Source organism: Meles meles, chromosome 5 (genome assembly GCF_922984935.1).
Source record: "Meles meles chromosome 5, mMelMel3.1 paternal haplotype, whole genome shotgun sequence".
In the NCBI taxonomy this organism is placed as follows: domain Eukaryota; kingdom Metazoa; phylum Chordata; class Mammalia; order Carnivora; family Mustelidae; genus Meles; species Meles meles.
This window is the reverse complement of record NC_060070.1, coordinates 9,896,922-9,921,990: the sequence shown is the minus strand read 5'-3', so window position 1 is coordinate 9,921,990 and position 25,069 is coordinate 9,896,922. Positions and strand designations below refer to the sequence as shown.

The 25,069-nt window shown below is 51.1% G+C and overlaps 1 protein-coding gene across 2 annotated transcripts in view; it reads left to right on the top strand.

Annotated features, from left to right (window-relative positions):
• Positions 1-13,845, top strand: part of SNX9 (sorting nexin 9) — a 104,959-nt gene extending 91,114 nt beyond the window's left edge. Inside the window, exons 13-18 of one of the 2 annotated variants that reach the window (XM_046005522.1) lie at positions 898-975; positions 5,462-5,538; positions 6,636-6,725; positions 8,524-8,638; positions 10,372-10,463; positions 11,011-13,845. In XM_046005522.1, the coding sequence (XP_045861478.1) occupies positions 898-975; positions 5,462-5,538; positions 6,636-6,725; positions 8,524-8,638; positions 10,372-10,463; positions 11,011-11,025 (467 nt within the window). In that variant the 3' untranslated portion in view covers positions 11,026-13,845. The remainder of the gene's footprint in view (positions 1-897; positions 976-5,461; positions 5,539-6,635; positions 6,726-8,523; positions 8,639-10,371; positions 10,464-11,010) is intronic. The other variant, XM_046005521.1, reaches the window with a different exon arrangement.
• Positions 13,846-25,069: the final 11,224 nt, after the last annotated feature.

The window sequence follows — 25,069 nt, the reverse complement described above, 5'->3', positions numbered from 1 at the left end:
CTAATGGAGTTTAAAATCGTGTCTCCAGATTTTTGCAACCTATAGACCATGTTTCAGATTTCTCTGAACTAGATTTTTCAAAAGAAACATTTGAATTTTTCTTCTTAATACTGCACTTTTTAAGTCTTCAAATGCAAATAAGGCATTTTTCTGAAAAGCAGTAGATGTGTTTAAGGGGACTATTTATAGATGCAAAATAAAATAGCCTAAAATACAGAGACTGTTCTAGAAAGTTCTCCAGAATGATCCTAGAATCCTAGAATTTTAGTGCTAGAAGGACCCTCAGAGATCATTTCGTTCATCATGTTACAATGTTATACAGATGAAAAAACTCCAATCCGTCCTCCCTGGCCCTGTGAGACCTTCTGCCGCATTTTTCCCCACACCTTGTTGCCTTCAGTCTTGTTTTGCAGATAATCAGTCCCGCGTACATAACCGCGGGGAAAGCAGGTGTCTGGGAGGCCACATCCGCCCCGTTCCCCATGCGACCCCCAGCAAGTCCGTTTACTTAGCGGAGCCTTGTTCCCCTAGCCCGTGGGACAGAGACAGCGTGCCTGCCCCTGGTAGAGGGGCTGTCGTGGTGGTCCTAGGACGGGGCACACGCAAGGACTCCAGTGGCCAGAAGCCCTCCTCCACATGAGCCCCCGGCGGCTCCGGCTTCGCGCCGTGAGTGAGGAGGCGCTCCGGGGTGGTCGTTCGTAATGAGCGTGTCCACCGTGAACTGAACAATCGGTTAATAACAGATTTTACTGAAAAAAAAATCAATAATTTTAAAAAGCCAACAGTTTTGCTAAAGATTTCTTTTATGATGAAAGTAATCACTTTGGGGAAATAGTCAGGTGCCATTGCTGTTCGCTCGGGGGACCCGTCACCAGCGTCTTCCTTTTTCTCTTTCAGCGTTACCCAAGGAGTACCAGAAGATAGGGAAGGCCTTGCAGAGCTTAGCGACGGTGTTCAGCTCCAGCGGGTACCAGGGTGCGTGCGTATTTTCTTACCCTCCGTAGCGTCCGGTGCTGACCAGCCCCCCTCGGGCCCTTGCGCCCCCGCAGAGACGCTACAGCTGGGGACTCTCGTCACTGACCCTTGACTGGGCCGCACTGCTCCCCCAGCGCTCCTGCGACCTCCCTCACTGCTTCTGGGGAAAGTGGGGGCTGCTTATGCTCGTGTTTCTTGCTCGCTTCTTCACCTTTCTCTGCGCTCAGAGGTGGCTCTTGTGTTTTGCCAGAACAGGCAGCGGTGACCAGTCACCCCCTGCCCTGGCTTTCATCTCTCTGCCGACCTCAGAGGCCGGGTCTTCCTGCTACGGAGGCCGGAGCTCGTCACGGCCATTTGGAGGGAACATTCTGACTAAGTAACAAATTCACGTTGCCTCAGGCCTCTCCGCCACCTAGAGTGACTTTCGGCATGTCCCGTGCTGTCTGTCTGACCCGTGGTGTCTCGAATTCAGTGTCCCTTTACATTGACAGCACTCGTGAGAACAAGCACATTTTGGTGTACTTTTGCTCAGTTTGCCCTGTGGAGCGGGCAGCGAGTAATATTATCCTTCAGGTGAGCGGCACCGGCTGAATTTGAGTGTGTCCGGTCGCTTACAGAAACGGTGGAATTGGTACCTTGGTCTCGGTGTTTATTCGGATGCTCAGGGGAGATGGGTCTGTGGACATCAGTGTCTGAGTATTTTCAGGAACAAGAAATGAGTCTCTCGCCCGCATGGAAGAGCCGGGGCTCCCATGTAAGTCCTGGCTGAATTGTGCCTCACTGTCCCAACTTTCAGATCGGATGGGAGCTCTGAGGCTTGGTCCGTCTGGCCCCTCATGTTTAAGGTGAGGAACGTGGGCCTGGAATGACCAGCCCTCCGGCCCCCATGCCGCCGGGGGTGATGGAGGAGCCCAGTGTCGGGCCCCACACATCGCTTAGGTGCCGGCAGGACCCCCCGAGTGCTCTTGGCTTTGCGCTTCTCTGGCATCTCGACAGGAGTGAGGATGCAGGACCCCCATCATGTCCGTGTCGGAGCCCACCTGAATCTCACCTTCCTCAAGCCTCCCCCGGGAGCTCCCTGTCCGCCAGCCCCGCCCCCACTTCCCACCATCACCCCTTAGTGTCCAAAACCCTTGTGGGCAGACTGGCTCTGCATTTGGGGCTCCCCCAGGTGCCTGTTCCTCACACCAGCGCGTCTGGTAAAAGCAGAGCAGAGCCTCCCGTCCCAACAGAGCCCTTCTGCCTGTGGAAGGCTCCCTTCTCCTCCCTGGGGGCCTCCAGACTCCGCAGCTTGCCTAGGGCGCAGACTCTGGCCTTTCTGAATTCAGTTCGTTTGGATTTCTTCATCCCCACAGGATGAAGGAGACTTGACGGAGAAGGCTGATGTTTTAGCTCATTTGGTGGTATTACACCGAGAGCAAGAGTCCTGCAGTCGTCCCCATCCTAACTAGAAACGGAACCGCTCCAAGACGAGATGTGTAGCCACTGCTAGGTCCTTGCGGTACCGTGGACCCAGACTTGAGGACTCCGTTCCTTGAAGTCAGATAGAAAAACGTAAAAGTCATTCAGCGCTACCCCGCAGTGATTCGCTTGTTCTCCTGCTCGATGCCCGCAGAGACACTCACTCTTCACTAAATGTGGCACTGATAGAGGGTGCAGATAATTGAACCGGAAGTCTTGGAAAGGGGCAGGAGAAGACAGTTGGTAATCTGGGAAATGGGTCCTAAAGATGTTCTTTGGTACCTTATGCTATACATAAATTTTCCATTGATTGTATTTGTCATTCTGTGAATTTCAGTAGAAATTCAGTAGAATTTCAGTAGAATCGGCAGACCTTCCGAACAGTCAGCTTCTCTGGAGTTTTCTATCTGTGTAATTTCAGCCCGGGGGCGCCTGGGTGGCTCAGTGGGTTAAGCCGCTGCCTTCAGCTCAGGTCATGATCCCAGGGTCCTGGGATCGAGCCCCGCATCGGGCTCTCTGCTTGGCGGGGAGTCTGCTTCCTCCTCTCTCTCTGTCTGCCTCTTTGCCTGCTTGTGATCTCTGTCAAATAAATAAATAAAATCTTAAAAAAAAAAAAAAAAAATTTCAGCCCGGAGCAACCTGGCAGGAAGGATAGATAGGGCTACGAGGGGCCGTCGGGGGAGACCGCTGCAGGACGGGGACATCCTGGGGTGGGGGGTGGAGTGAGAGATGACCCCGAAGGCGCTGTGCCTTCTCCACAGCACCCACCCGTGCGAGCCACACAGAAGCACCGTTCACTTCCTTACCGCTGGCCCTGCTTCGGGCCGTCAGTCGGTGCGTATCCAGTATTCACGCTGCCCGGGGCCCTGGGTCAAGCGTTAACAGTATTAACTCAGTGTAGTATGCTGTGCGGACACCGTCCTTCAGCTTCCTAGAGATCTCGTTTTCAGAGAACTTCTCAAGTCCCCCCGGACTCGCTTTTCACGTTTCAAGGCAAGTGAAGGTCAGCAGAGTCGAGCGCTGTGTCTTACCACGTCCTCCTTCGCTCAGACGCGCTGGTGACATGCGGCAGTGCCGCGCTCTTGATCTTGCAATAATTCGGAGGATCCAGCGCCTGAGAATGTCTCGGATTTTGTTAAATTTCCACGCGCCCTCTGGGAGTGCAGGCACTGGCGCCGGAGCACGCGGAGACCGTGTGCACGGCCTTTGCACGGATCCATGAGGCACTTCCTATCCTCACGGGTCATCGTGGAAAATACTTGATGAAAATATTTAAGTGTTTAACTGTAGCAGAGAAGAGGAACAAGTGTGGAAGCTAGACCTCTGGTTTTAGCTTGTTTTATAGACTTGACTTTGGAACCATGGGCGTGTTTTACATGTCTGTTTATTCCCCATTTATTACTAGGAAAAAATTTAAATTAAAAGGTAAAGAAAAATCCCTAAAAAGCAAAAGCAAAATAAATCACTTGGTACATCAGGGTGAAGGCATAGCCACGTAGGGAAGAATTTAATCATAGAGTTAGCAATGAAATGTTAGTATTGTTATTCTAAAGCCTTCTAAAACTATTTTACAGGGCGCCTGGGTGGCTCAGTGGGTTAAGCCTCTGCCTTTGGCTGAGATCATGATCTCAGGGTCCTGGGATCGAGTCCCACATCAGGCTCTGCTCAGCAGGGAGCCTGCTTCCCCCTCTCTCTCTGCCTGGCTCTCTGCCTACTTGTGGTCTCTCTCTCTCTCTCTCTGTCAAATAAATAAATAAAATCTTTTTTTAAAAAAACTATTTTACATATTGTAGGGTAAAGCAAACATGTAATTAAATTTCTGTTGTTAGGAACTAAGTTTTTTAAATGAAAGAGCTAAACATAAAAACGAGTTTTAAAAATACATTATGAAAACTCCTCAAGTCCTAAATTTGAATTGGAAATATCCATATGAGCTCATTATGGTTTTCCTCTTTTTTAAAAAAAATACAGTTTGCCTTGCTCTGTTCATTGAAAAGTCCCCGAAATATCCAAGCCAGTCACAAGAAGCCCCTCTAGCGCCCCCCACAGGGGGAGTTCTCAGCACTGCGTCCCACCCAGAAGGACCGGAGCTCCTAGCAGAACCCAGATGCTGATTTGAAAAGCCTTCCACTGGCCCATAAAGAGAAAATGAGAGCATTAGTGAAAATAATACTTTCTCTGCAGTGAAGCTTATCAAGTATGTTTAAATCCAAACTTGCAGTGATACTTTTTTAAAAAGTTAATTTGTTACCTCCGGGGAATGGTTAGAGGACCAGCTCATTATTCTGAAACGGTAAAGAGAAAGAAAACACTTAATGTGCTTTTTCTCTGCCAATACACCAAGGTAACCAGATAGTCGATAAAGGAGAGTTTCTCTTTATAGAAGCGCTTCAGGTCAAGAAGGAGTACTAGGAGTAGAACAGCAACACTTTGCAGACCTTTCCTAAGATGAATGATCTGGATGGTACAGGGGACAGAGGACTGTGTCCTCACCACAGACACAATCAGCAAAACCCAGGCTGTGGGCACCAAGGCAAGGACCTGGTTTCTTCAACGCCCCCAGAAGAAATTTGTGGGAAAAAAGAGAGGGAGAAGAAAGAACCTATAGATGGAAGAAACACTTCAGCTCTCTGCCACGTGGGTTTTCTCTGCGTCCTGAAAGCGGCCAGCTTGATTCCAGACCAGGGAGCCTCCCACTGACCGGACATTTCTGTCAGGAGCCGTTCTCGCTTCCCCAGGGTGGTGTTGGTATTGTCCTTGCTTTTTGAAGAGTGCTCGTCTTTGATGTAGAGTTGATGGGTGCGTTGCTCTGTGGCCAGCGAGGGGGGACGTGAGGGCTGGATAGTGCAGGTGCAGAGAGACTGGCCACGCGCCGTTCGTTGGAAGCCAGGGGATCGGTAGAGGGGGACTCATGACACTAGCCTCTAGTTTTGGAAAGTGTAGTGTTTGCGCTAATAAAATTTTTCAGTAAAATCAACAAAGAGAAAACACTCATGAGCACTGACGTAGCTGTACTGATTTCCAGGCGAAACAGATCTCAACGCTGCGATAACAGAAGCAGGAAAGACTTACGAAGAAATCGCCGGTCTTGTGGCGGAGCAGGTATCCCCACGCACACGGGCTCCCCGAGCGGGCTGTAGGCTGTCGGACCCACGTGTTCAGTTAGCCGATTGGTAGAACAGACTTTGCAGATAGAGCTCCTCTCCTCTCTTTGTTCATTGTGTATGGCCGTTGTGTTTCTCCGGGTAAGCCGCGGTGGTGGACGCACTGACCATGGAGAAATGGACATGAATGCCTCCCAGTGGCAGTGGCTCGGACCCACCCTCCACCGTCTTGGGGGGCTTGGGATGTTAGAGCCAGAGCTGCGGTCACCCCCCCCCCCTTCTGGACCTGTAGCCTGTCTGAGGCTTGCTTTACTTGGCTGGTAGTGGCGGGCATGGATCCCGCCGTGACAGGCTCTCTGCCTTCGGCAGCCACTAAGGAGAAGGGACCCATGAGGGCCCTGGCAAGGGGTGGGTCTTTGTTCTAGCCACGTGGCTTTTACTGGAGCCTTCAGTGGTCCGGTTCCAGTTCTTTTTACCAATAACTGATAATAGATTCCCTTAAGGGGAATGAACATCGATGCTGTTTCAAGTCCCCGAATTAAACTTTCTCAGGGGACCTCCTGAAATCACGTACTTCTGCACACACGTACACACATCTTCATGTTGGTCACAGACTACCGCTGCTTGGAGGAAAAGATGAATTTTTAGAACTGTGTCTAAGTAGCTATTAAAAATTATAAGTCAGAAAAATAGAAAAATTTTAAGTTGCCACTTAAGATGATTACCAGGTTTTTAATAATAATTTATATTCTCTGTTAAAATTTAGACATTAAATGATTACGTCTTACTTGCTGATACATAAATAGTATTAGTTTTTTACCCATACAGTGTCATATTTTAAACCACTTCAAAATACCTAACTTGACCAACCAGCCTAAAAATGATCTGATATTTTTTTCCCTCTAAACTATGATTGAGAATGTAATAGCCTTGAGGGTTTTTTCTTGGAGGAAAACTATGCTGAATGCCTTAGTCCTTGATAGACAGTAACTCATACCACGGGCTTGGCCCCTACAGTCCTCCACTACACCCTTTTCTTATCCTCGACAGCCTAGATTTCTCTGCCAGTAATAACCAACCTGTGTCTCGTTGTAGCCAAAGAAAGATCTCCATTTCCTCATGGAATGTAATCATGAATATAAAGGTTTCCTCGGCTGCTTCCCTGATATTATCGGCGCCCACAAGGTAATTTGATCACAGAAGTGCGGACAAGATGACATGGAGCCGGGGCCACGGCCCACGGCCACCGCGTGGGCCCTGTTGCTCTGCATGGTCCTGAGTGGGGGGATGGGGTGGGGAGGGAGCTTTCTGAAACCGACTAGAGCCCCTTGGGCTGTTGAAATAGATCCTGTAACACATTTACACTATGCATAGTTTCTGGTTTCTTCCATTCTATAAAAAGATTACTTCGAGGAAACAAAAATGTGAAAAAAAAAATTCCTTTATGCCTATACTTAGGCCAGGTAGCAAACAAAATAATCACACTGTTGCAAATTCAAGACAAGATTAGGAATACAGTTTGCCCTTACTGATGAGACCCCTGTAAACTGTTGGGGCGAGTCCACAAAGACCCTTCCCCATCGAGACGAAGTCAGATATTCTGTCTCCCTGGGCCTGACAAAGGGTTTCCTAATGAAAATTTAAATGATCAACATCGATTTTATATTTTTGTACTAATAAGGAAACTATATAATTCCCACCATAAAGATATTTTTAAACTGAATTTCGAAATGTTTTGGGTGTCCTCGCATTTCAACTCTGGTTTGTTTGTTTCAGACTCTACGTATTAGTTCAGAATAGGGGCATTTTATCAACTGTCATACTCCGGGGGACTGTGACGTACTTGGATTTGTTAGGAAAATCTCTACAGAGGGCTGGTCTGTGACTCTGGCAGTCCTGGAATGTGGCCGTTTTGGTGTTCAGCTTAATGATCCGAGTGTCAGGAAGGGGTAGTGTGCAACTTCAGAACTGAAGTTCTGTTTCATAAAACAAGTTTTATGAAGTTTTCATAAAACTTCAGTTTCATAAAACTGAGAACACTCTCTCTTCCAAACCGTCCACCATGGACACTCACGCGTTTCCACACCAAGGCTGTTGTGCATAAGGCTGCGGCGAGCCTGGGAGCACAGCGGTCTCTCGGAGGTAGTGATCCTGGGAGCGTAGATCTGAAAAATTGTCCCCACCAAGGAAACATCAGACAGACTCGTCCCTGTGGGAGGTGACGGACGTTAACAGCAGTCACTGTGGTCGCTGTCCTGGGGTCCAGACGTCAGGTCATCATGGTTGCATTCACCTTGAACTCACGCAGTGCTGAATGTCAGTTACACCTCAACAAAAGTAGGGGGAAATAACAAAAAAGCCAACTCAGAAGAGTCAGCTTGTCATAGGGATTGAGGCCAGCAATTAAGAGTTTTGGGCAAGGCGGCTGGTTTATGCATGAGCATAAAGTTTTTCTTTCCAGACCGCTCTCACGAGCACTGTGACGATCCTGGAGTGGGAAACGTTCAGCAGCTTTCTCACTCCTTCCGCCTGAGTATCGATCTGAAATCGAGGCAGCGCTCCTCCCAGAAGCCAAAGCAACGGTGACACGGCCCACACGTGCCAGCGCCCCCGGCAGCACGGCCCGAACAGAGACAGAGAGCACGGGCGCAGGCACGGATTGTCCCCCATCATTCTAAACCCCGACGCCTGTGTCCGTCTCCTGTGCACCTCTGGTCCTGGCACGGGCTCGTGTTTTCATGCCGCTGTAGCAGGAAACTGTCCATTTTGGCTTAGCTCTGTTTTTCAAGAAGAGCAACCCATTTGCTTCCAAGTGGCTTGCAGGAAGTTACATTCAGGTGCTCTCCTACGTTCTTACTTTGTGGGGACATATTTCTGTTCAGTAGCCGGCCAGTTCTAGAAGACGTTGGCGTCGTTGCATGTGCAATGAAAGGCTGGTCCTTTGAGCGCTGTTCTGTTAACATCTTGTATCCGTATTTCACAGGGAGCGATAGAGAAAGTGAAAGAAAGTGATAAGCTGGTCGCCACCAGTAAAATCACCCCCCAGGACAAACAGAACATGGTGAAGCGAGTTGGCACCATGTCTTACGCGTTGCAAGGTAAGGCCCGGGTTCGGGCATCACTCGCAGAGACGGTTTGGGTCCTTGTTGTTTCCCTGGCTGGAGAGAAGCCCACCGTGGACCTCAGCTAAGCAGATAAGAGCTGATTTGGAGTTTCCTCCCAAGCCCGTTGTTCGCAGGATCCCAGTGTTAATGCAGATGGACCCGTTGAGACAGCTAGGATGCCAGCCTGATTAAGCCCATGCTTCTTTATCATGTCTCGGAGACGGTGAAGATTCTCCTATAACCCTTCATCTCAGCTCCTGTCGCGACGCTGTGTTAGACCCCAAAGTTCAGCTTCCAGCAGTTTGTAACCTCTATCCCCCAGGACCGGAGAATGTAAAAGGAGTTTGGACATGGCTTTTTCGGCAAAATTTGAGTGTTAGTAAAAAGATACTGAATAATTCTGATATATTTGAGTGCTTTCCGGCACACAGGAGCCGTGAACGGGTTTTTCCTGTTTCGGTGGACAGACAGGGCAGGCACTGTCTGGAGAAAGGGGAAAGATGTTCTAGTTTGAACAAACCCACACAAAATAGCGGGACAAGATTTTCTCACTGGTCTTCAGGAGTAGCTGTTGGGGACTAAGTGTCGGTGATGGTGTGGGGCCTTGAGAGCTGGCAGTAGAGCCTGGTTTTACTGGGGCATTAAGAGGCCACTGGAAGGCTTTATGGTGCGGGGCGTGGGGGTACACGGCTCAGGGAGAGGGTGGGAGAGGTTGGGGGGCGGTCGTCAGAAAGCCCACGCGGGACACCGCTGCCTCTGTGGTCTGAGAGTTGCCGGCACGGAGACGTGGTGCTCGGGGAGAGAAGGAGGCGCGTTTGCAGGCTTGCCCAAGGAACAGCCTTCGGGACTGGGGAGTGCATGGGACAGAGGCAAGAGTGTCTGAAAGGGTTCCAGAGCTGAGGCAGCTGGGGGCGGGAATAAAAAACTCTGAGAGAAGATCTGGCTTCCGAAAGGTTTGAAATGGGGGATTTGGCTTTGAACTTGTGTGTGAAGTTTTCCAAACTGTTCAGTGAGAAGCTTTATACGACTTCAGATAATATGAGACTCAAAACAGCGCCCGTACGGTGGGCATGTATGCCAGCAACTGGCTTTCTAGGTGCACGGTGAGGGAGGAGGCAGGTGGGGGTGTGACGAGGCCTCTGCTGAGACAGAGGCGATAAGGGAGTCATCTGTGAGGCCATGTATTCAGCAGAGCTGGAGAACAGGGGTCCAGAGCCTCTCACCTGGCAAGAGGTTGGGTTCTGGGAGCCCTGATGCTCCGAGCAGCCAAGTCCATCCAGAAGAGGGTCCCCCTGCGTCTCCCGCATCCCTACAGCCTTTCAAGGGCACCCCGAGGAACCTGTCCAGGCAGCTGCAAGAGGGGGCGGGGTGGGACCCGCTGGGTGCCTCACTGGGTCCTGTGTCACCGACAGTCTGCAGAGAGGGAGCCCCGCGCCGGCCGCCTGCTCTCTCCCTTCTGGGAGAGCAAAGTCCACACGTGGGTGGTTGTCTGTGTTGGGTTTCTCGGTGTCTCATCTGCACGTCAACAGGAATCATCCCTCTGCGGGGAAGTATGGTTGCCCTCAGCTATGCAGATGACTTTTCTAGCCTCTTTGTAAAGTGATCTGTCAGGGACTGGCCCTGCGCTGAGGCCTACCGGGGCAACAGAGCAGGGCAAGCCGCAGAGCAGGCCGGGGTGGCCTGTGGAAGGCCGGGGGGACTGACTGATACCTTGGTTTTGGTTGTAGCTGAGATGAATCACTTCCACAGCAACCGCATCTACGACTACAACAGCGTCATCCGCCTGTACCTGGAGCAGCAGGTGCAGTTCTACGAAACAGTAAGTCGGCCGTCCTCCCCCGGCCCTTTGCACGCACGCACGTGCACACACACGCACGCACACGGAGGACTCGTGCTCACGTAACTTTGACCATATATAAAGTTAGTCTGCCTGCATTTTTTAATCCTAAGTAATAAACCAAAGGAGGTTAATTATGGAGTAGGGGTTTTTTTAGATCCCTTTGAATTATATCTGCCTTTTCCTTTTTGAATCCCACTGGGTTAGAAAAGTTTTCTCTTAAGGAGGAAGGGGTAGTGGATGCTGGTTGTGAGGCGCCTAGACGTCCTACAGGGAGGTTCCCCACGCCCCAGCCTCTCTGTGCCCGGGGACAGTGCAGGACAGGAGGGCCCCCGGCTCTGCAGGCCCTCAGCGGGGATGGAGGCCGGCACCGCGGTCAGACTTCGTGAAGGAGCTTTCGTTGTGCACCAGAGGAGCCTCAGAGAACGAGAAGGAGAGAACCCTCACATGTTTTCATTGAGGGAACGATCACTAAAATGTAAGCTTTTGTGCTCTGCATAGTAATTTGGTTGTTTACCGGCGTGTGCAGAGAACAAAGAGGTAGCGTGTCAGCGGAAACTCCGGCAGCTGAAGGCAAGTTCCCGAACCGTGTCATTGACTCCGTGCGGGTCGCCTTGCTTCTTACTCAGTGTCCCACTCGCGCCATGCTCTGCTCCGCGTGTGTTGAGGGCAATGGCGTCAGCCCCACACTCACGTCCGTGCCCGTGTCCTCTTCAGACGAGACAGTGCAGGAAGTGTCGGGCTCCAGCCGCAGATCCTTGAACGGCAGTTGTGATCAGGTGCTTGCCGCAGAGTGTGAATCACGTGTGAGAATCAGCTGGTTTGGGAGCTGAGCTTCCAGAAGGAATTCCCTTAAGCACGCTTGTTCCTTCCAGCGTGCAGTTCCTGAGCTCTCCGTGCTAACTAGCGCTGCCGTACGGTTGCCTTCGCGTACTGGAATCCAGGTTGTTGTTCTGCGTTAGAAGAGCCTTGAAGGGCAACTCTTGAAACTCTGATCATGTTGATGTGTTAGATAATCTCAAGCCCAAGTGAGGTTTAATTATCAATGACATTGTGACTCAATGACATTTAATCAGTGTCCTTGTCGGATGTAACAGTTTTAGGAGAAAGCAATGCTTGAATGCCCAAGTTCACATGCTTTTTGGTGAAGCAAACCTGTACTGAGCGCGTAGTATATACTAAGCACTTTGACCAGATGCTTGGGCTCCAAGAACAGCCGCGACATCCGTGTCCTCGGGGAGCGTGTGTTCTCCCTAGGAGGCCTGGGCCCGTAGCCACGGCTGCAGTCCCACACCGGCTCTGTCATGGGGGTGCCAATGGTCTGGGAGGCGTGCCCGGCAGCGGGGGCCCGGGAGTCCACGGGTGTCCGACAAGACCGGGCAATCCATGCGAGTAGGACACCCACTCCTGCCGGACCCCTGGTCTGGAGATGCTGCTCCTGAGAGAGACGGGGGCTGTGCTGGAAAGAAGGGGGGCCTCCTGCAAGCTGGGGGCACCATCCGGGGTTGGGGAGGGCTCCGTAGCTTGTTGGTGCTGGAGGAGACTTGAAGCTTAGCCCACTTGAAGCCTTTGAAATGTTTGCAGTGTCTAACTCGTGGGAGCTGGTGGGAGTAGGATGCTGTCGGGTCCTGGTGGGACTGGGCGTCTCTCAAGGTTGTCTCGTTTCTTCACCAGATCGCAGAAAAGCTGAGGCAGGCCCTCGGCCGCTTCCCTGTTATGTAGAACACAACAGAACGCCAAGAGAACTCCGAAGTGCTTCTTTCTGACTTTGGGCAATGCAATTTTATTTCTTCCCCCTTCGTCAAAAACAAAAAGGAATGAAAGACCGAAAACCAAAAAGAAAGAGTTGCAAAAAACTGCGTCTATTTTATTAACCAACCTAAATGCCTCGGTTCGTGGGGATGGTCTTCTTTGGTTCGATTCCACATCCATTACTGAAAACAATGGAAATTGTCTCTATTTTTGGAAAGTACTTAAAGTTATCAGAAGTTTGAATGGAAAATTAGGGGTTCCCCCACTGATATTTTACTTAAAATTGTAATTTGTACGTCGTCATGATCTTCTGGGTCTTACCCAATGTCAGATAATTACTAATTGCTTTCTTAAAAATATGAAATATACCAGAATAAAAAATATATATGTTTGTATATTTTTATAACTCTTTTCAGTCCTGTGGGATTCCTGTCTACTTAGGAAGCTCTACATGCCTTTCACTGACATATTTATGACTCCTGTGCTTCTGTTTCCAGGAGGGGCTCTGGGGGCTGCCGGCGCCCTCCCAGGAGGCTCGGGGCGGGGGCGGGGGGGCTCACGTGTCCCGTCGGAGCGTGCAGGGTGGCAAAAGCCCAGGATCCCATTCACTGCCTGCCCTTCCCTCAGGAACGCTGCTGACGGTCCCCTTCCACGGGGGTGAGGGGGCTTCCTCCCCAGGCCTGGCGAAGGCATGGTTCTTGCCAGAAGGAATATATTGACAGGGGTGGGCGCGTGTCTACAGGGCTCTGACTCTGCTCCCAGGGCTGGAGCTGCTGCTCAGGGGGGACAGACATGCTCCCCACAGAGCTTCGCCCCGCATTGGTGTCTTCAGCTGTTGAGTCACAGGTACTGACACCTGTTTCCGAGGCCGTGATTTGCCACTTACTTCGGAGGGTAGGCGAGCGAGCCGGGGGTGTTACCTGAAAACGTGGAAACCATAGCGTGGTAGGCCTCTCCGCCCCCCCCAGATGGAAGCGCTTAGGGATGGATAAGAGTCCCAGGCTGAGTCGTGCACAGCGGTCCCTGGAGCTTTTGGTCTCTGTAAGGACAGCGTGTTGCTCTTCCTGACCGCATCTGAAACTCGAGACGGGATTTTTCGGATCACTGGCCTCCAGACGGAGGCACACAGCGAAAGCTAATCGTCCAGACTGCCAGCTTTAAACCCGAGCATCAGACGCGCACCGTCCCCCCCGCAGCCCAGTGAGCACATCCTCCACACTTGCCTTACGACCTCTCCCCACTGCTTTCCTTCTCCTGACCTAGTGAAGACAGTACAGACGATGGAAGGTTTGGGCCAGCACAAATAAAACGAAACCAAAAACTAAGTAGCAGAGGAAATCGGATGAACATGAGTATGAGAATTTCTTGCTCTTTAATATCACGGGTTTTGTTAATGTTTTATAAGTAATTTTCCCTACTTGATTTTTCTTTTATAAAATCTCATAGAACAATGTTTATGATATAGCCATTTAATATATGTACAAATTGTAAAGAATATGTATAAATGTTTTACACAAATGTAAGAGCATGTAGAAGCCGACATATAAGTAAATTGTTAAAAAAGAAAAAAAAGACTGTACAGTAAATTCTGAAAGCACTTTTTCGAAACACTTTTTGGTATTTGTGTGATTTATTTTTTCCTTCCCTTTTTTTTTTTTTTTGATAATTGCTTCTTGCTTGCAGCTCCTAAAAATAGTCCAGATAATGAATTTTTCCCCCAAACCTAATTCTCCTGATATGAATCAAGAACTTAATTCCTTAAGTCAGAGTCACCAGGCTTAGAAGCACGTCTTCATCACCAAAGCGCTGTAAGCGACAGATCCTGATGTCGAGCATATTAGTGATCCGTAGAGAAGCAGCCGACGGGGGTGTGTGTGTGTGTGTGTGTGTGTGTGTGTGTGTGTGTGAGAGAGAGAGAGAGAGAGAGATGTTGGCTCGTCTCCATGTGCTGTAACCTAATTCTGTGGTGTAAAAATCTCATGTCACAAGATAAGAGAATAAGAGGGGAAAGAAATCGAATACTTGCTCTACACACATGCACACGGTATTCAAACAAAATAAGAAAATATGACCGTTAAAATCCTCTCATTGGGCATTCAGCAGTGGCCATGGCCCGGTTCACCTTGGTGAGCGAAGTGGACGTTGCCGAGCCCACGCATAACCTCGGTCCCTGTCACCGTGGCACTTTGTTCAGGAGCCCACTGGGACGTGACCGGCGTGGCTGGGGAACGAGGTTTACTGGTCTCCACGGACTGGGTCATCCTAGCCACTTGAAGATTAAAATCCTCTTCTGCTGAGGCCATCTTTCACGGGCATTTTTGGGACGCAGAGATCTTCATTTTTGGGGACAGGTCTGTCCACATTCCTCTTCCCCAAGTGTCTTCTCACCAGTTCTCCAGTCCTGTTCCTTTCAGGTATCTGCCGTCCATCAGCCCGACCATGGCCACAGCCCAAGAATGGACAGGTAATCAGTCACCCATGAGGCCGTCTATGCTTCCGAGCTGCGTGAGCAGCCGGGCGCACTGCTCGACATTCTGGCCACGGGGAGGCTGTCCCTTCACCGTGTCCTTCAGGGGTGTCCCGGGAAGATGGTGCCGTAGGGGTCTGCTCTTAGGTGGCGTCTACATCCCATGCAGAACCATCTGTAAACCAGGCCTGAGTCTTCTCTTCGTCGGTCGGCTGACCTTCGACAACTCCCCAAGCAGCCATAGACCAGGCTGGGAGAGGGAAGATGGTGTAGCAGGAGTGGGGACCGTGGGCATGGGGGCCACTTGTCCCCGTAGGGCCTGTTCACATACGTTCCACTTCCCTTTGCTGATGGGGTGCTGCCCTGCGTGCCCAACTTCACGGCCAGTGGGACAGATCGCACCCAGTTCACGATGGCAGTTCCAGCACGATGGGTAGCTTGGGGGCCCGTGGGTAGGCGTTTGGTCTACTGAGGCCCAGTAGCAAACCCAGAGCTGTTTCTCACCAGGGGAATCATTATCGATGGGTGATAACAAGGCTTGGCTCCAAAATCCTAGGGGCTTGCTTTATTGCTCACCTCTAGGGCCCTGCCGAAGGCTCCAGACGGCATCCCTGAGGGCTCTGACATTCCGGGTGCCGCTGGCGGCGCTGGATCCTACGGCCCCAGCCTGGGAGCAGAGCAGCCTGTGTCGGCGGCCTGGACCTGCGGGGAAGCCGTCTCTTGTTGTGGGCCTCGCACCAAGTATCTGAACACCCTGTGGCCCTTTTGGTCTGAGGAAGGGGCCAGGAAAATGAAAAAGGAATCTAAGGAAGAAGGATGGCAGGAGATACTCAGAAAAATGGTAGCTGACCGTGAGCCAGCGGACGTAACGGGAATTTGAAAGTGAAAAAATTACCCACTACAACGCTGATGCTTGGAAAATGCCCCTTCAAGTGGCAAAATTTTAATGACCTGGTGTGGATTTTGTGGTTCCTATAGGATATGTTGATTTTTTTTTAAATTTTATTTATTTATTTGACACAGAGAGAGATTACAAGTAGGCAGAGAGGCAGGCAGAGAAAAGGGAGGAAGCAGGCTCCGTGCTGAGCAGAGAGCCTGATGTGGGGCTCGATCCCAGGACCCTAAGATCATGACCTGAGCCGAAGGTAGAGGCTTAACCCACTGAGCCACCCAGGCACCCCAGGATATGTTGATTTTTTTATTTTTATTTGTACCAACCTTTATCACAGAAGAGCTATAACTAGAGAATAATTTATAATCTTTCCAAATCTCGACCCTGTAAAAATCAGTATTTGGAGAGGAGAGGTAAAGGCACGGTGGAAGAATGGGGTCGGTCTCCTTGCCAAGGCCGTCCACACACGCCTCTCTTGCAGCAGGCGAAGGGCCCAGACGGAGCAGGGGACGATGAGCCAGTTTGTCTAAAGGCCGTGGAACCTCTGGGGAGAAGACTGTTCAGCCTCGCTGTCAACAGTAGTTCAAAGGTCCAGAGGTGGAAGTCCGAGCCACACCTTACACCAAAACAAAAGATTGAAGGAAGCAAAATCTGTGGGATTTGCAGAGCTCTGGGGGTGGAGAGAGAGACCCGTAGGATGTGTCGTTTGGGCCGGGCCAGACCAGCGGCTTGAAGATGGGGAAGGTAGTGTTCTGGGGAGTTCCACTGCAGAGGGAGCGCCTGGAGCAGAGTCGGGGAAGCCTGGGCAGTGGGGTTGGTGGTGAGTCATTCATTCTGGAGAAAAGCCACTGACTTCCTGAAAGTCATGTTAAGTTTACCAGCACGCCGGAGTCATGTGCTCCTCCCTGGGGATATAGTGACGTCACAGCGTGTGGCGGGGAGCGGGGACACAGCCCCCTCGGCTGTCCTGCAGGGCTTCCCAGCTGGAGGTCACGGTGCCTCCGGAATGCATTTCCTGAGGCTGGTCCTCTGGTTTGGTGGGTAGAAGTTCGAGAGGCCTGAAACGTCCTCCAATGTAGAGAACAGCCCTCACCATAAAAAATTATCCACCCAGGATGTCCAGAGTACCCAAACGGGGAAGCCCTACTTTAAAGCAAACAGACAAGGGGCACCTGGGGGCTCAGCCGGTTAAACGTCTGAGTCTTGGTTTCAGCTCAGGTCATGATCTCATGGGTGGTGGGTTTGAGCCCCAAGTTGGGCTCTGTGCTCAGCAGAGAGTCTGCTTGAAGGCTCTCTCCCCCGGCCCCTCTCCCCAACTCAGATGCATCCTCTCCCTCTCCCAAATAAATAAATCTTTTAAAAAACATATAAAGCAAACAGACAATTGCTCTTTGCCTGGGGGCCAATAGATGGTGCCAGGTCCATACAGAAGGTGCTCAATAAATGCACGTGGTCGTCGGTAAAATATGAAAGAGCCCAGGGTGATGGGGAACAGAGGCAGCAGGAGATGCAGTGAGGCTAAAACCGCAGCGGTGGGAACAGGGAGCAGAGCCGAGCGCTGGGCAGACTCCCTCTACACCGCACAGACCTCAGCGCACGCTGTTGGGCTCAGCCCCCGCACCGAGGAGCCCCCCAAAGTGTGAGGACCGGCCTTCCCCTGGAGGAACCTTCCGTAGCATAAAGACACCTGAATTGTGAGGTGGAGCATCAAGTCTGACAGCAGCGTCTGTCACCTTGAACAAGACTCGCAGGTTCTCTGCCCTCGGTCCCCTCCTTGCAGAGTGCCAAGACGAGCGTGGGCTTGTCCCAGAGCCCCTCCCGCCTCTGGGAGTCTCCGTGAGTCACTTAGGAGCAGGCTGGGGGCCCGAGGACCACGGCCTCCTGGCTGCAGCTGGGGATAGCACTTCTCTGGGACAGCCACCCCAAGGGACCCCTCTGGACACAGTCCCAGTGGGCTTCAGGGCAGAGTGGGATGTGTCCCAGAACCTTCTCTCATCACCTGTCAGCCCTGCCGGTTCAGAAGCAGGACCTGGCCGCCAGTTGCACCAGCCGCTCCAGACACCTGTCACCGAGCAGGAGATAAAGGGGGGGCCTCCGAGCAGGTGCCACCCAGGCTGAGTGTCGGGACACCCTCTTTCTGCTCCAAACCTTCCTGATCTCAAAGTGGTCAGTAAGCACGAACTCACTCCATAGCAGTAATGAGGTGGGGCATGGCTGCCCACGCTGTCTTCTAGAATAGTCACTGCCTGCTCTCACACACGGGGGCGTCCGAGTCCAGGAGGGGCACCCCTCTGCTTCAGGCCTCTCTGGCCCCTTCCACATCTGAGTGCATTCCCTGATTCCCTTTGCCTTGGCAAACCCTGATGCTTCACGAATGCCGGCGGAGCTCCAGAACCTTCCCACTTCCCAGAGTTGGTGTTGGCTGAGTTACAGGGAGGGAGACCGCTTCTCCCCAAGGCTTGTGCGTGTGCCCACCTGTGTCTTCCCAGCTGCACCCGCAACACCACGGTCCCCCCGGGGGGCATCCACATTGGCTGAGGCCCTTTGGGTTTACTGTCTGGACGTTCAGTCCAGGGTCATGGGACGTAGTCTGGCTGGAAGGCCAAGCTGAAGCCTGTGACAGGCCCGGAGGGAGGCCGTTCCGTCCTGGAGCCACCCCCCAGCCTGACGGCCGCCGCACCTGCTCACCTCCCATTCCCGGGGTGAGCGGGCGCGCTCGCCCGCTTCTCTCCCCGGATTTGCCTGCTTCGGGGAATCTTTGTAATTGATTCCATTCTCTGGCACCCGTATATTTTTGGCAGTCAGATATCAAGAGCGGTTTTCTATTTTGTTTCTTAGTCATCAGAATAGAAACAATTGTCCAGTGAAGACGAGAACGAAAGCGAGGTCAATACTGGAAAAGTTAGGGATGGGGTGTCCCTAGAGTCACACGTACGGAGCCATCAGTTCACTACCTAACACACGTGGGCTCTTAGGATCATGGACTCACCCGGACCTCGGGGAGAGGCCACGTGTCAGGCACGAGAGCCACGGTCCACAGAAGGGACAGCCAGCAGGCCGGATACTGCCAAGAACAAGCCAGAGTCACTCGGGTCAGGCAGGGCCCTGTGTCCAGCAATGACAGAGGCCGCAAAGGCCCGCAGCTCCCACAGATCACGGAGACCGGCGCCCGCTGGCGACGCCCCACAGCCGAGAAGGAGCAGAAGCAGAGGAGGCCTGCGCGGCCCGGACTGACTCGGTCCCTTTGCGAAGGGAGGGGTTCGCAGCCAGCAGACCCTTCAGACACCGGTCACTTAAAAAAGGCAGCGGCCCCAGGAGGTTCTGCCCCATCGGTCGCGGAACAGAACCGAGATCCTTCCTTCGTGGCTTGAACATAGCAAACACGACGGGCCGCGAGCTGACCCGGCCGGGACGGGGGCCTCGTCTCAGCTCCGGGCCCACAGACTGACGGCGAGTCTGGGTCGTCACCTTCCTACCTTCTGTGTTACCTTTTTTTTTTTAAGATGTTACTTTGTATCAGAGAGGGAGAAGGCGCACGCGCATGAATGGGGGAGCAGCCGAGGGACAAGCGGGCCTGGCGACGGTGTCACGGTCCGCACAGTCTCCGCGCATGGACGCGGGCCACCCTCCATGGCCAGTTGTGGCTTTCTGGGGGCCGCACACGGGCAGCCCCCCCAAACCACCCCCGTCTCTGTCGAATCCTCTCCTCACTCTACCCTTCCCATCCTGGCGCCCTGGGCGCCACCCCCCACCGAACGCAGATTCTCTGGCTCCTCAACTGGGCGAGGCCACAAAACTCAATCCAGTCTCCCCCTCCCCGTTCCGGGCCTGGCATCCGTGTTCAGGCAGGAACTCGGGGCCAACAGGGGCTCACCCTGCTCCTTCCTCTGCTCTCAGGGATCAAAGTCCTGCACCGCCTGGTGTCTAATGTCTGAACCCATTTCTTGCGTATTCTCTCCGTTTTTCTCTTCATTTAAGGAGGGGTAGCTGGCCTCTAGTCCGCCACCGTTGCTAAAAGTGGAAAGTATCTTGTTTATTTTTAAAATCTAAGGCCCGGGTAGCTTTCCCGCTCACAGAGAGCACTTGGCACGCACACCCCTCACGATCTCTTCTACTTTGAAGCGGGTTCCAGCTGTCCCTGCGAAACCACTTAAAAGCATAAAGTTGAACAAAAATCAAAATAGCTGCATGAATGCTTTGGCAGGGCTTAGTTTAATTTTTCTCTTAATTTTCTTTTTTTTTTAATTTTTATTTATTTATTTGACAGATCACAAGGCAGAGAGGCAGGCGGTGGGGGGGGGAGCAGGCTCCCCACTGAGCAGAGAGCCCGACACGGGGCTCGATCCCAGGACCCTAAGATCATGACACGAGCCAAAGGCAGAGGCTTTAACCCACTGAGCCACCCAGGTGCCCCTAACTTTCATTTTTTTAAGGTTTTATTTATGTATTTGAGAGAGAGCCCATGAGCGAGGGGAGGGGCAGAGGGAGAGGCAGCCTCCCCACCTAGCAGGGAACCCAATGCAGGGCTCCATCCTAGGACACTGAGATCAGGACCCAAGCCGAAGGCAAACACCCAACTGACTGAGCCACCCAGGTGCCCCTGGGCTCAGTTTTAAACTAAGTAACCTTTTTCCTTGCTCTTGTCTGCAAACCTCCCGTCCCCAGGGAATTAAGGTTTTTCTTGAGGAGCCCTCTTTTCTTGACCTTCTTCTTCTGGATAACATTAACTGCATTTTTTTTTTTTTGTACCTTGGAAATGTCTTTGTAGTTAACATTTACTTCCCACCAGGGCGCCTGGGTGGCTCAGTCTTAAGCGTCTGCCTTCCGCTCAGATCATGATCCCAGGGTCCCGGGATCAAGCCCCACATCAGGCTCCCTGCTCAGCAGGAAGCCTGCTTCTCCCTCTCCCACTCCCAGTGCTCTTGTTCCCTCTTTCACTGTGTCTCTGTGTCAAGTAAATAAAGTCTTGGGGGGGGGGAGATCTACTTCCCACCATCTTTAGAGGCACTTGTGTGAACAGCTTTTTGTAACTTGCTTCTAAAATAGGAATTCTTGGCCTTGTGGTTCACGCAATATCAGGTGTGTGTATCAGTGAGTTGTAGCTGGGGTGCAGGGGTGCAGGGGTCCCAGACAGACCAGGGTCGGCCACTCGCCGCAGACAAAACCCAAAGGCGGAGAAACAAGTGGGTCGTGGAACAGGAAAGGGATTTACTCCAGTGAGGCCAGAGCCGGGAAGACAGCGAACTAGCATCTCAAAGACAGTCTCTGAAGTCCTGAAAGCACTTCCAGGTTTATCCAAGGAGAACGTGGGGCAAAGGTGGGTGGGCGCGTGCAGGTGGGCTGTGAAGGTCAAGTCCATGGAGTCAGTGGAGTCAGTCATGGCCAAGGACAGTCTTGCTGGCTCAGGGCAGGCCGCGTTGCTTGGGGCAGGGAGCGGGGGTGGGTTTCGGTTCCCATCACGGGGCAGGTTCGCCCACAGATAGGATATTCTGTCTGAGCGGAGAGACCAGCTGGAAAGTTTGAGGTCAAACAGGAGGCGGCCAAAAACCCCTTCCGGAACCACAGACAATTATACGGATCCTATCCGTGCGCATGTCTTGCATTTTTCTCAGATGGGGAGCCCCCACTGATTCTAACATTTCTGGGAAAGGGCTTTATACCTTGCATTATCTTTTGAAAGGGACGGGTGACTCGGCTCAGGATTCAGAGCTGCTGCTCTCCAGACAGAGTCCAGCTCACATTTCGTCCACCACATCCTGGTCTCCTTCCTCCTTCCCTTTCCTTACAACACACGGACGGACGGAGTGCTGTGGCGAGAGAGAGATGCGTCACCTCGCAAGTGGACAGGACGTAGTTCCCTCTTGGCTCTCAAAGCTTCCAGCAGGTTCCCCCGGTCAGCTGTCTGAGCGAGACCCAGTATTTCAGTCCGTGGGGTCACTGTGAGAGCACCGGGTCTCCAGACGCCCAGAACCTCATGGTAAGAGGTCACAGACGGCAGAACGAAGATCTGCTCTCCACTTTTGGCCAAAGGAGGGGCGGACGGGGAAGGAGCTGAGCCCAGAGGAGAAAGGGGAGGCTCGTTCTACTTCAGAGCCAGCGGCCCTGTGTGGCTCGGAGCAGGGTGTGAGATTTTTGTAGGATGGGTTTTGGAAAGAAGAGGGAAAGTTATGGCAGAGAGGAGGGAAAGAGAGGGCAGTAAAGAGAGTGAAAGACCCTGGTTATCTTAGTCCCTGAAATTGTCTAAATAAATCCGTGCAGGCCCAGGAGGTGGGCTGGACGGAAGCGGGCAGAGCTTGGAGACGGTTCTCTGACCGCAGACACTGTGCTCGGCCTTCAGGGACCCAGATGCAAAGTCACCACTAATTTCTAATGTAAGTAGGCTTAGAAGCACAAACTCTGGGGCGTTCTTATAGGTCAAAAGCCATGTCTTGGGGCTTCTGAGGGGCACAGTGGGCTGAGCATCTGACTCTTGGTTTTGGTTCAGGTCATGATCTCAGGGTCGTGGGATCGAGCCCCGTATCAGGCTCTGCGCTCAGCATGGAGTCTGCTTGAGATTCTCTCACTCTCCCTCTGCTCCCACTCATGTGCGCATGCTCTCTGTCTCTCTCTCCAATAAATAAATAAATAAATAATTTTTTTTTCAAAGGCCATGTCCTTAGTGAGAAACAAGCAGAATACCTCTTTTTACAAGGAATCCTTTAGGAAACTCTAGAAATAAGGACCTAAGAGGGATAGGAGCTAAGTGACCTGAGGTCACAGTTCCCTTTTACTTTCTGTCTTGCTCACGGAGCTGTGACAGATCCTTTCTTAGTTCTCATTTTTCTTCCAGCTTACGTGGATTTGTGTTCAGTTTTGTGGTTTAAACAGTGACAAAGGTTGATCTGAGAAAGGCTGTCGTGTTTATTCAGTTGTGGTCCGCTTTGTCTTGCATGCTCCCTGCAGGGACACGTCTGTGAGTACATAACAAGGTGACCTCCTGCTTCTAGAGCTGTGCAGAAAATACCCATGATCCGTGCCTTCCTCAGCAAAAGAGGACAAACACTCTGGCCTGCCGAATTCATCAGCAGCACCGTGGAAAAACCAAGTTTTCTCAAAGAGAGAAAATATGAAATCAGAGACCGTGTAGCCAACAGAAAAAATACACAGGATGAGAAGGTCCAGAGAGCTGGCGTCTAATAGCAAGTCCTCTCAGGGCTTCAGTGTCTTGTAGCAAATCAGAAATCATTCCTGTCCTTTCCACTTCATGATTGCTTTGGGAGGAAAGAAATGACATATGGAAAAAATTAAAATAACATAACTGTTTCTAAGGCAGCACTAAGCCTTATGCCACAAAAACAGCAAGAGAGATTATCTTATGCTGGCTGTTCTAGACACAGGAGAAACTGTTGGTCAGCCAACCACAAACCCATTCTTTCCCATTCCTTTTTCTGTCTTGTCCATCTCAACCAAAGAGTTGTGAGAAGTCCCGGTTGTAGCTAATGCCAGGCATGTGACACAGTTCTGGCCAAGAAAACTTCAGTGGAAATTTGTTGGGAGCTTCTGGAGAAAGCCTTTTGCCTTTTTCTTACAAAAGAGACAGAGCTGCTTTAGATTCCTTTCTTCTTTCTACTTTGAACATCAGTGTGATGGCTGGAGCTGAAGCAGCCATTTTGTGATCATGAGGACAACAAACCAACATGCTAATGAGGTAGTAGGTTGGGTCTGAGGACCCAGAAAGGGCCCAGCAGGACCAGCAAAGAAGGTCCTCAGTTTTGTGCAGGATAGAAATCAAATGCAAGCCGAGAAAGTGAAAGCAGAGTTTATTGACTAGCATAAGTAACAGATATAAAATAGCAGACAGAGTGTCTGGGAGACTTGGAGAGGATAAGAAAATGAGTCTCTTTGTTATTTGGGGCTAGGGGCTTATATTGGAAAAGGGTTCTAGGATACATGTTCCTTCAGAAATCCATGATAGGGTCTGACCAAAGGTGAATGACTGAGTAATAGATGTTATTTTATAAATAATGGAAGGTGGGGGTATTGATTCCAGTGTGGGCCGAAGTTTGTTCAAAGCTAATGTTCTGGAACAGGTTTGGGATCCGGCTCTTCTTAGACGTGATGAAGTATTGGGTGCCTAGGACAAAAACGTGCTTCCCTATTGGAGCGGGAACATAGCTTCTTAGGTTCTCAGTCAGAAATATAGGGGGTGCCTGGGTGGCTCAGTCAGTTAAGCATCTGCCTTTGGCTCAGGTCATGATCCCAGGATCCTGGGATCAAGCCCCACATCGGGCTCCCTGTTCAGCGGGAAATCTGTTTCTCCCTCTTTCTCTGTCTCTCCCTCTGCTTGTATGCTCTCCCACTCTTTCGCAAATAAATATATAAAATCTTTTTGTTTTTAAAAGATTTTATATATTTATTTGACAGAGACAGAGCGAGAATATGAACATGGGGTTGGGGAGGGGTGGAGGGAGAAATGGGCTTCTCGACATGGGGCTTGATCCCAGGACCCTGGGATCATGACCTAAGCTGAAGGCAGACGCCTAACAACTGAGCTACCCAGGTGCCCTAAAATCTTTAAAAATATACATCTAGAACACGAGAAAATAGGGCCTCATGGGAAAACAGCAAAGATGGAGCCTTCCTAACATGGAGTCCCTTCGGCTTCCCTACCTCACTAGGAATTATGGTGCGGAAAGAAAGAGCTGCTACCTTCCCTCTAGATGACCTAGCTTGAGAGTCCTGGTTCATCTGAGACTTTCAGAGTTGAGTTTTCTATTGCTTCCAGCCAAAGCCTTCCAAAGTACTCCTGGTACACCTTCTACAATATGTTATTACTGAAAGATTTTACTAATCTTATACAGAAGGGAATGACCATGTAATGATCCAGAATTTCACTGTACTTTTCAAAACCAACAGTATTATGAAGCAAAATTTAAGAGAAAATCTTTTTAAGAATTTGGGGCACCTGGGTGGTTCAGTCAGATAAGCGTCCACCTTCAGCTCAGGTTGTGATCTCAGGGTCCTGGGACTGACCCAGGGAAGCCTGCTTGTCCCTCCCTCTGCCTGCCATTCTGCCTGCTTGTGCTCTCCCCGTCTGTCAAAGAAATAAATAAAATCTTAAAAGAAAAAAAGAGAATTTATATTTGGGGGCACCTGGGTGGCTCAGTGGGTTAAGTGTCTGACACTTGGTTTCAGCCTAGGTCGCGATGTCAGGGTCCCAAGATCGAGCCCCATGTTCGGCTCGCTGCTCAGCAGGGAGTCTGCTTCTCCCTCTCCCTCTGCTCCTTCCCCTGCTCCCACTTGCTCTCTCAAACAAATAAATCTGAAAAATGAGAATTTCTATTTCAGTAACTTCTAAACATACAGAAAACTAGCATGGTTGTAGATGCATACTTTATTTATATAATTTATCTTTTTAAATTTTTTATTTTATTTTTAATTCCATTACAACTTTATATTCTGGAAGTTTTCAAACATGCAGAAAAATACACACATCCA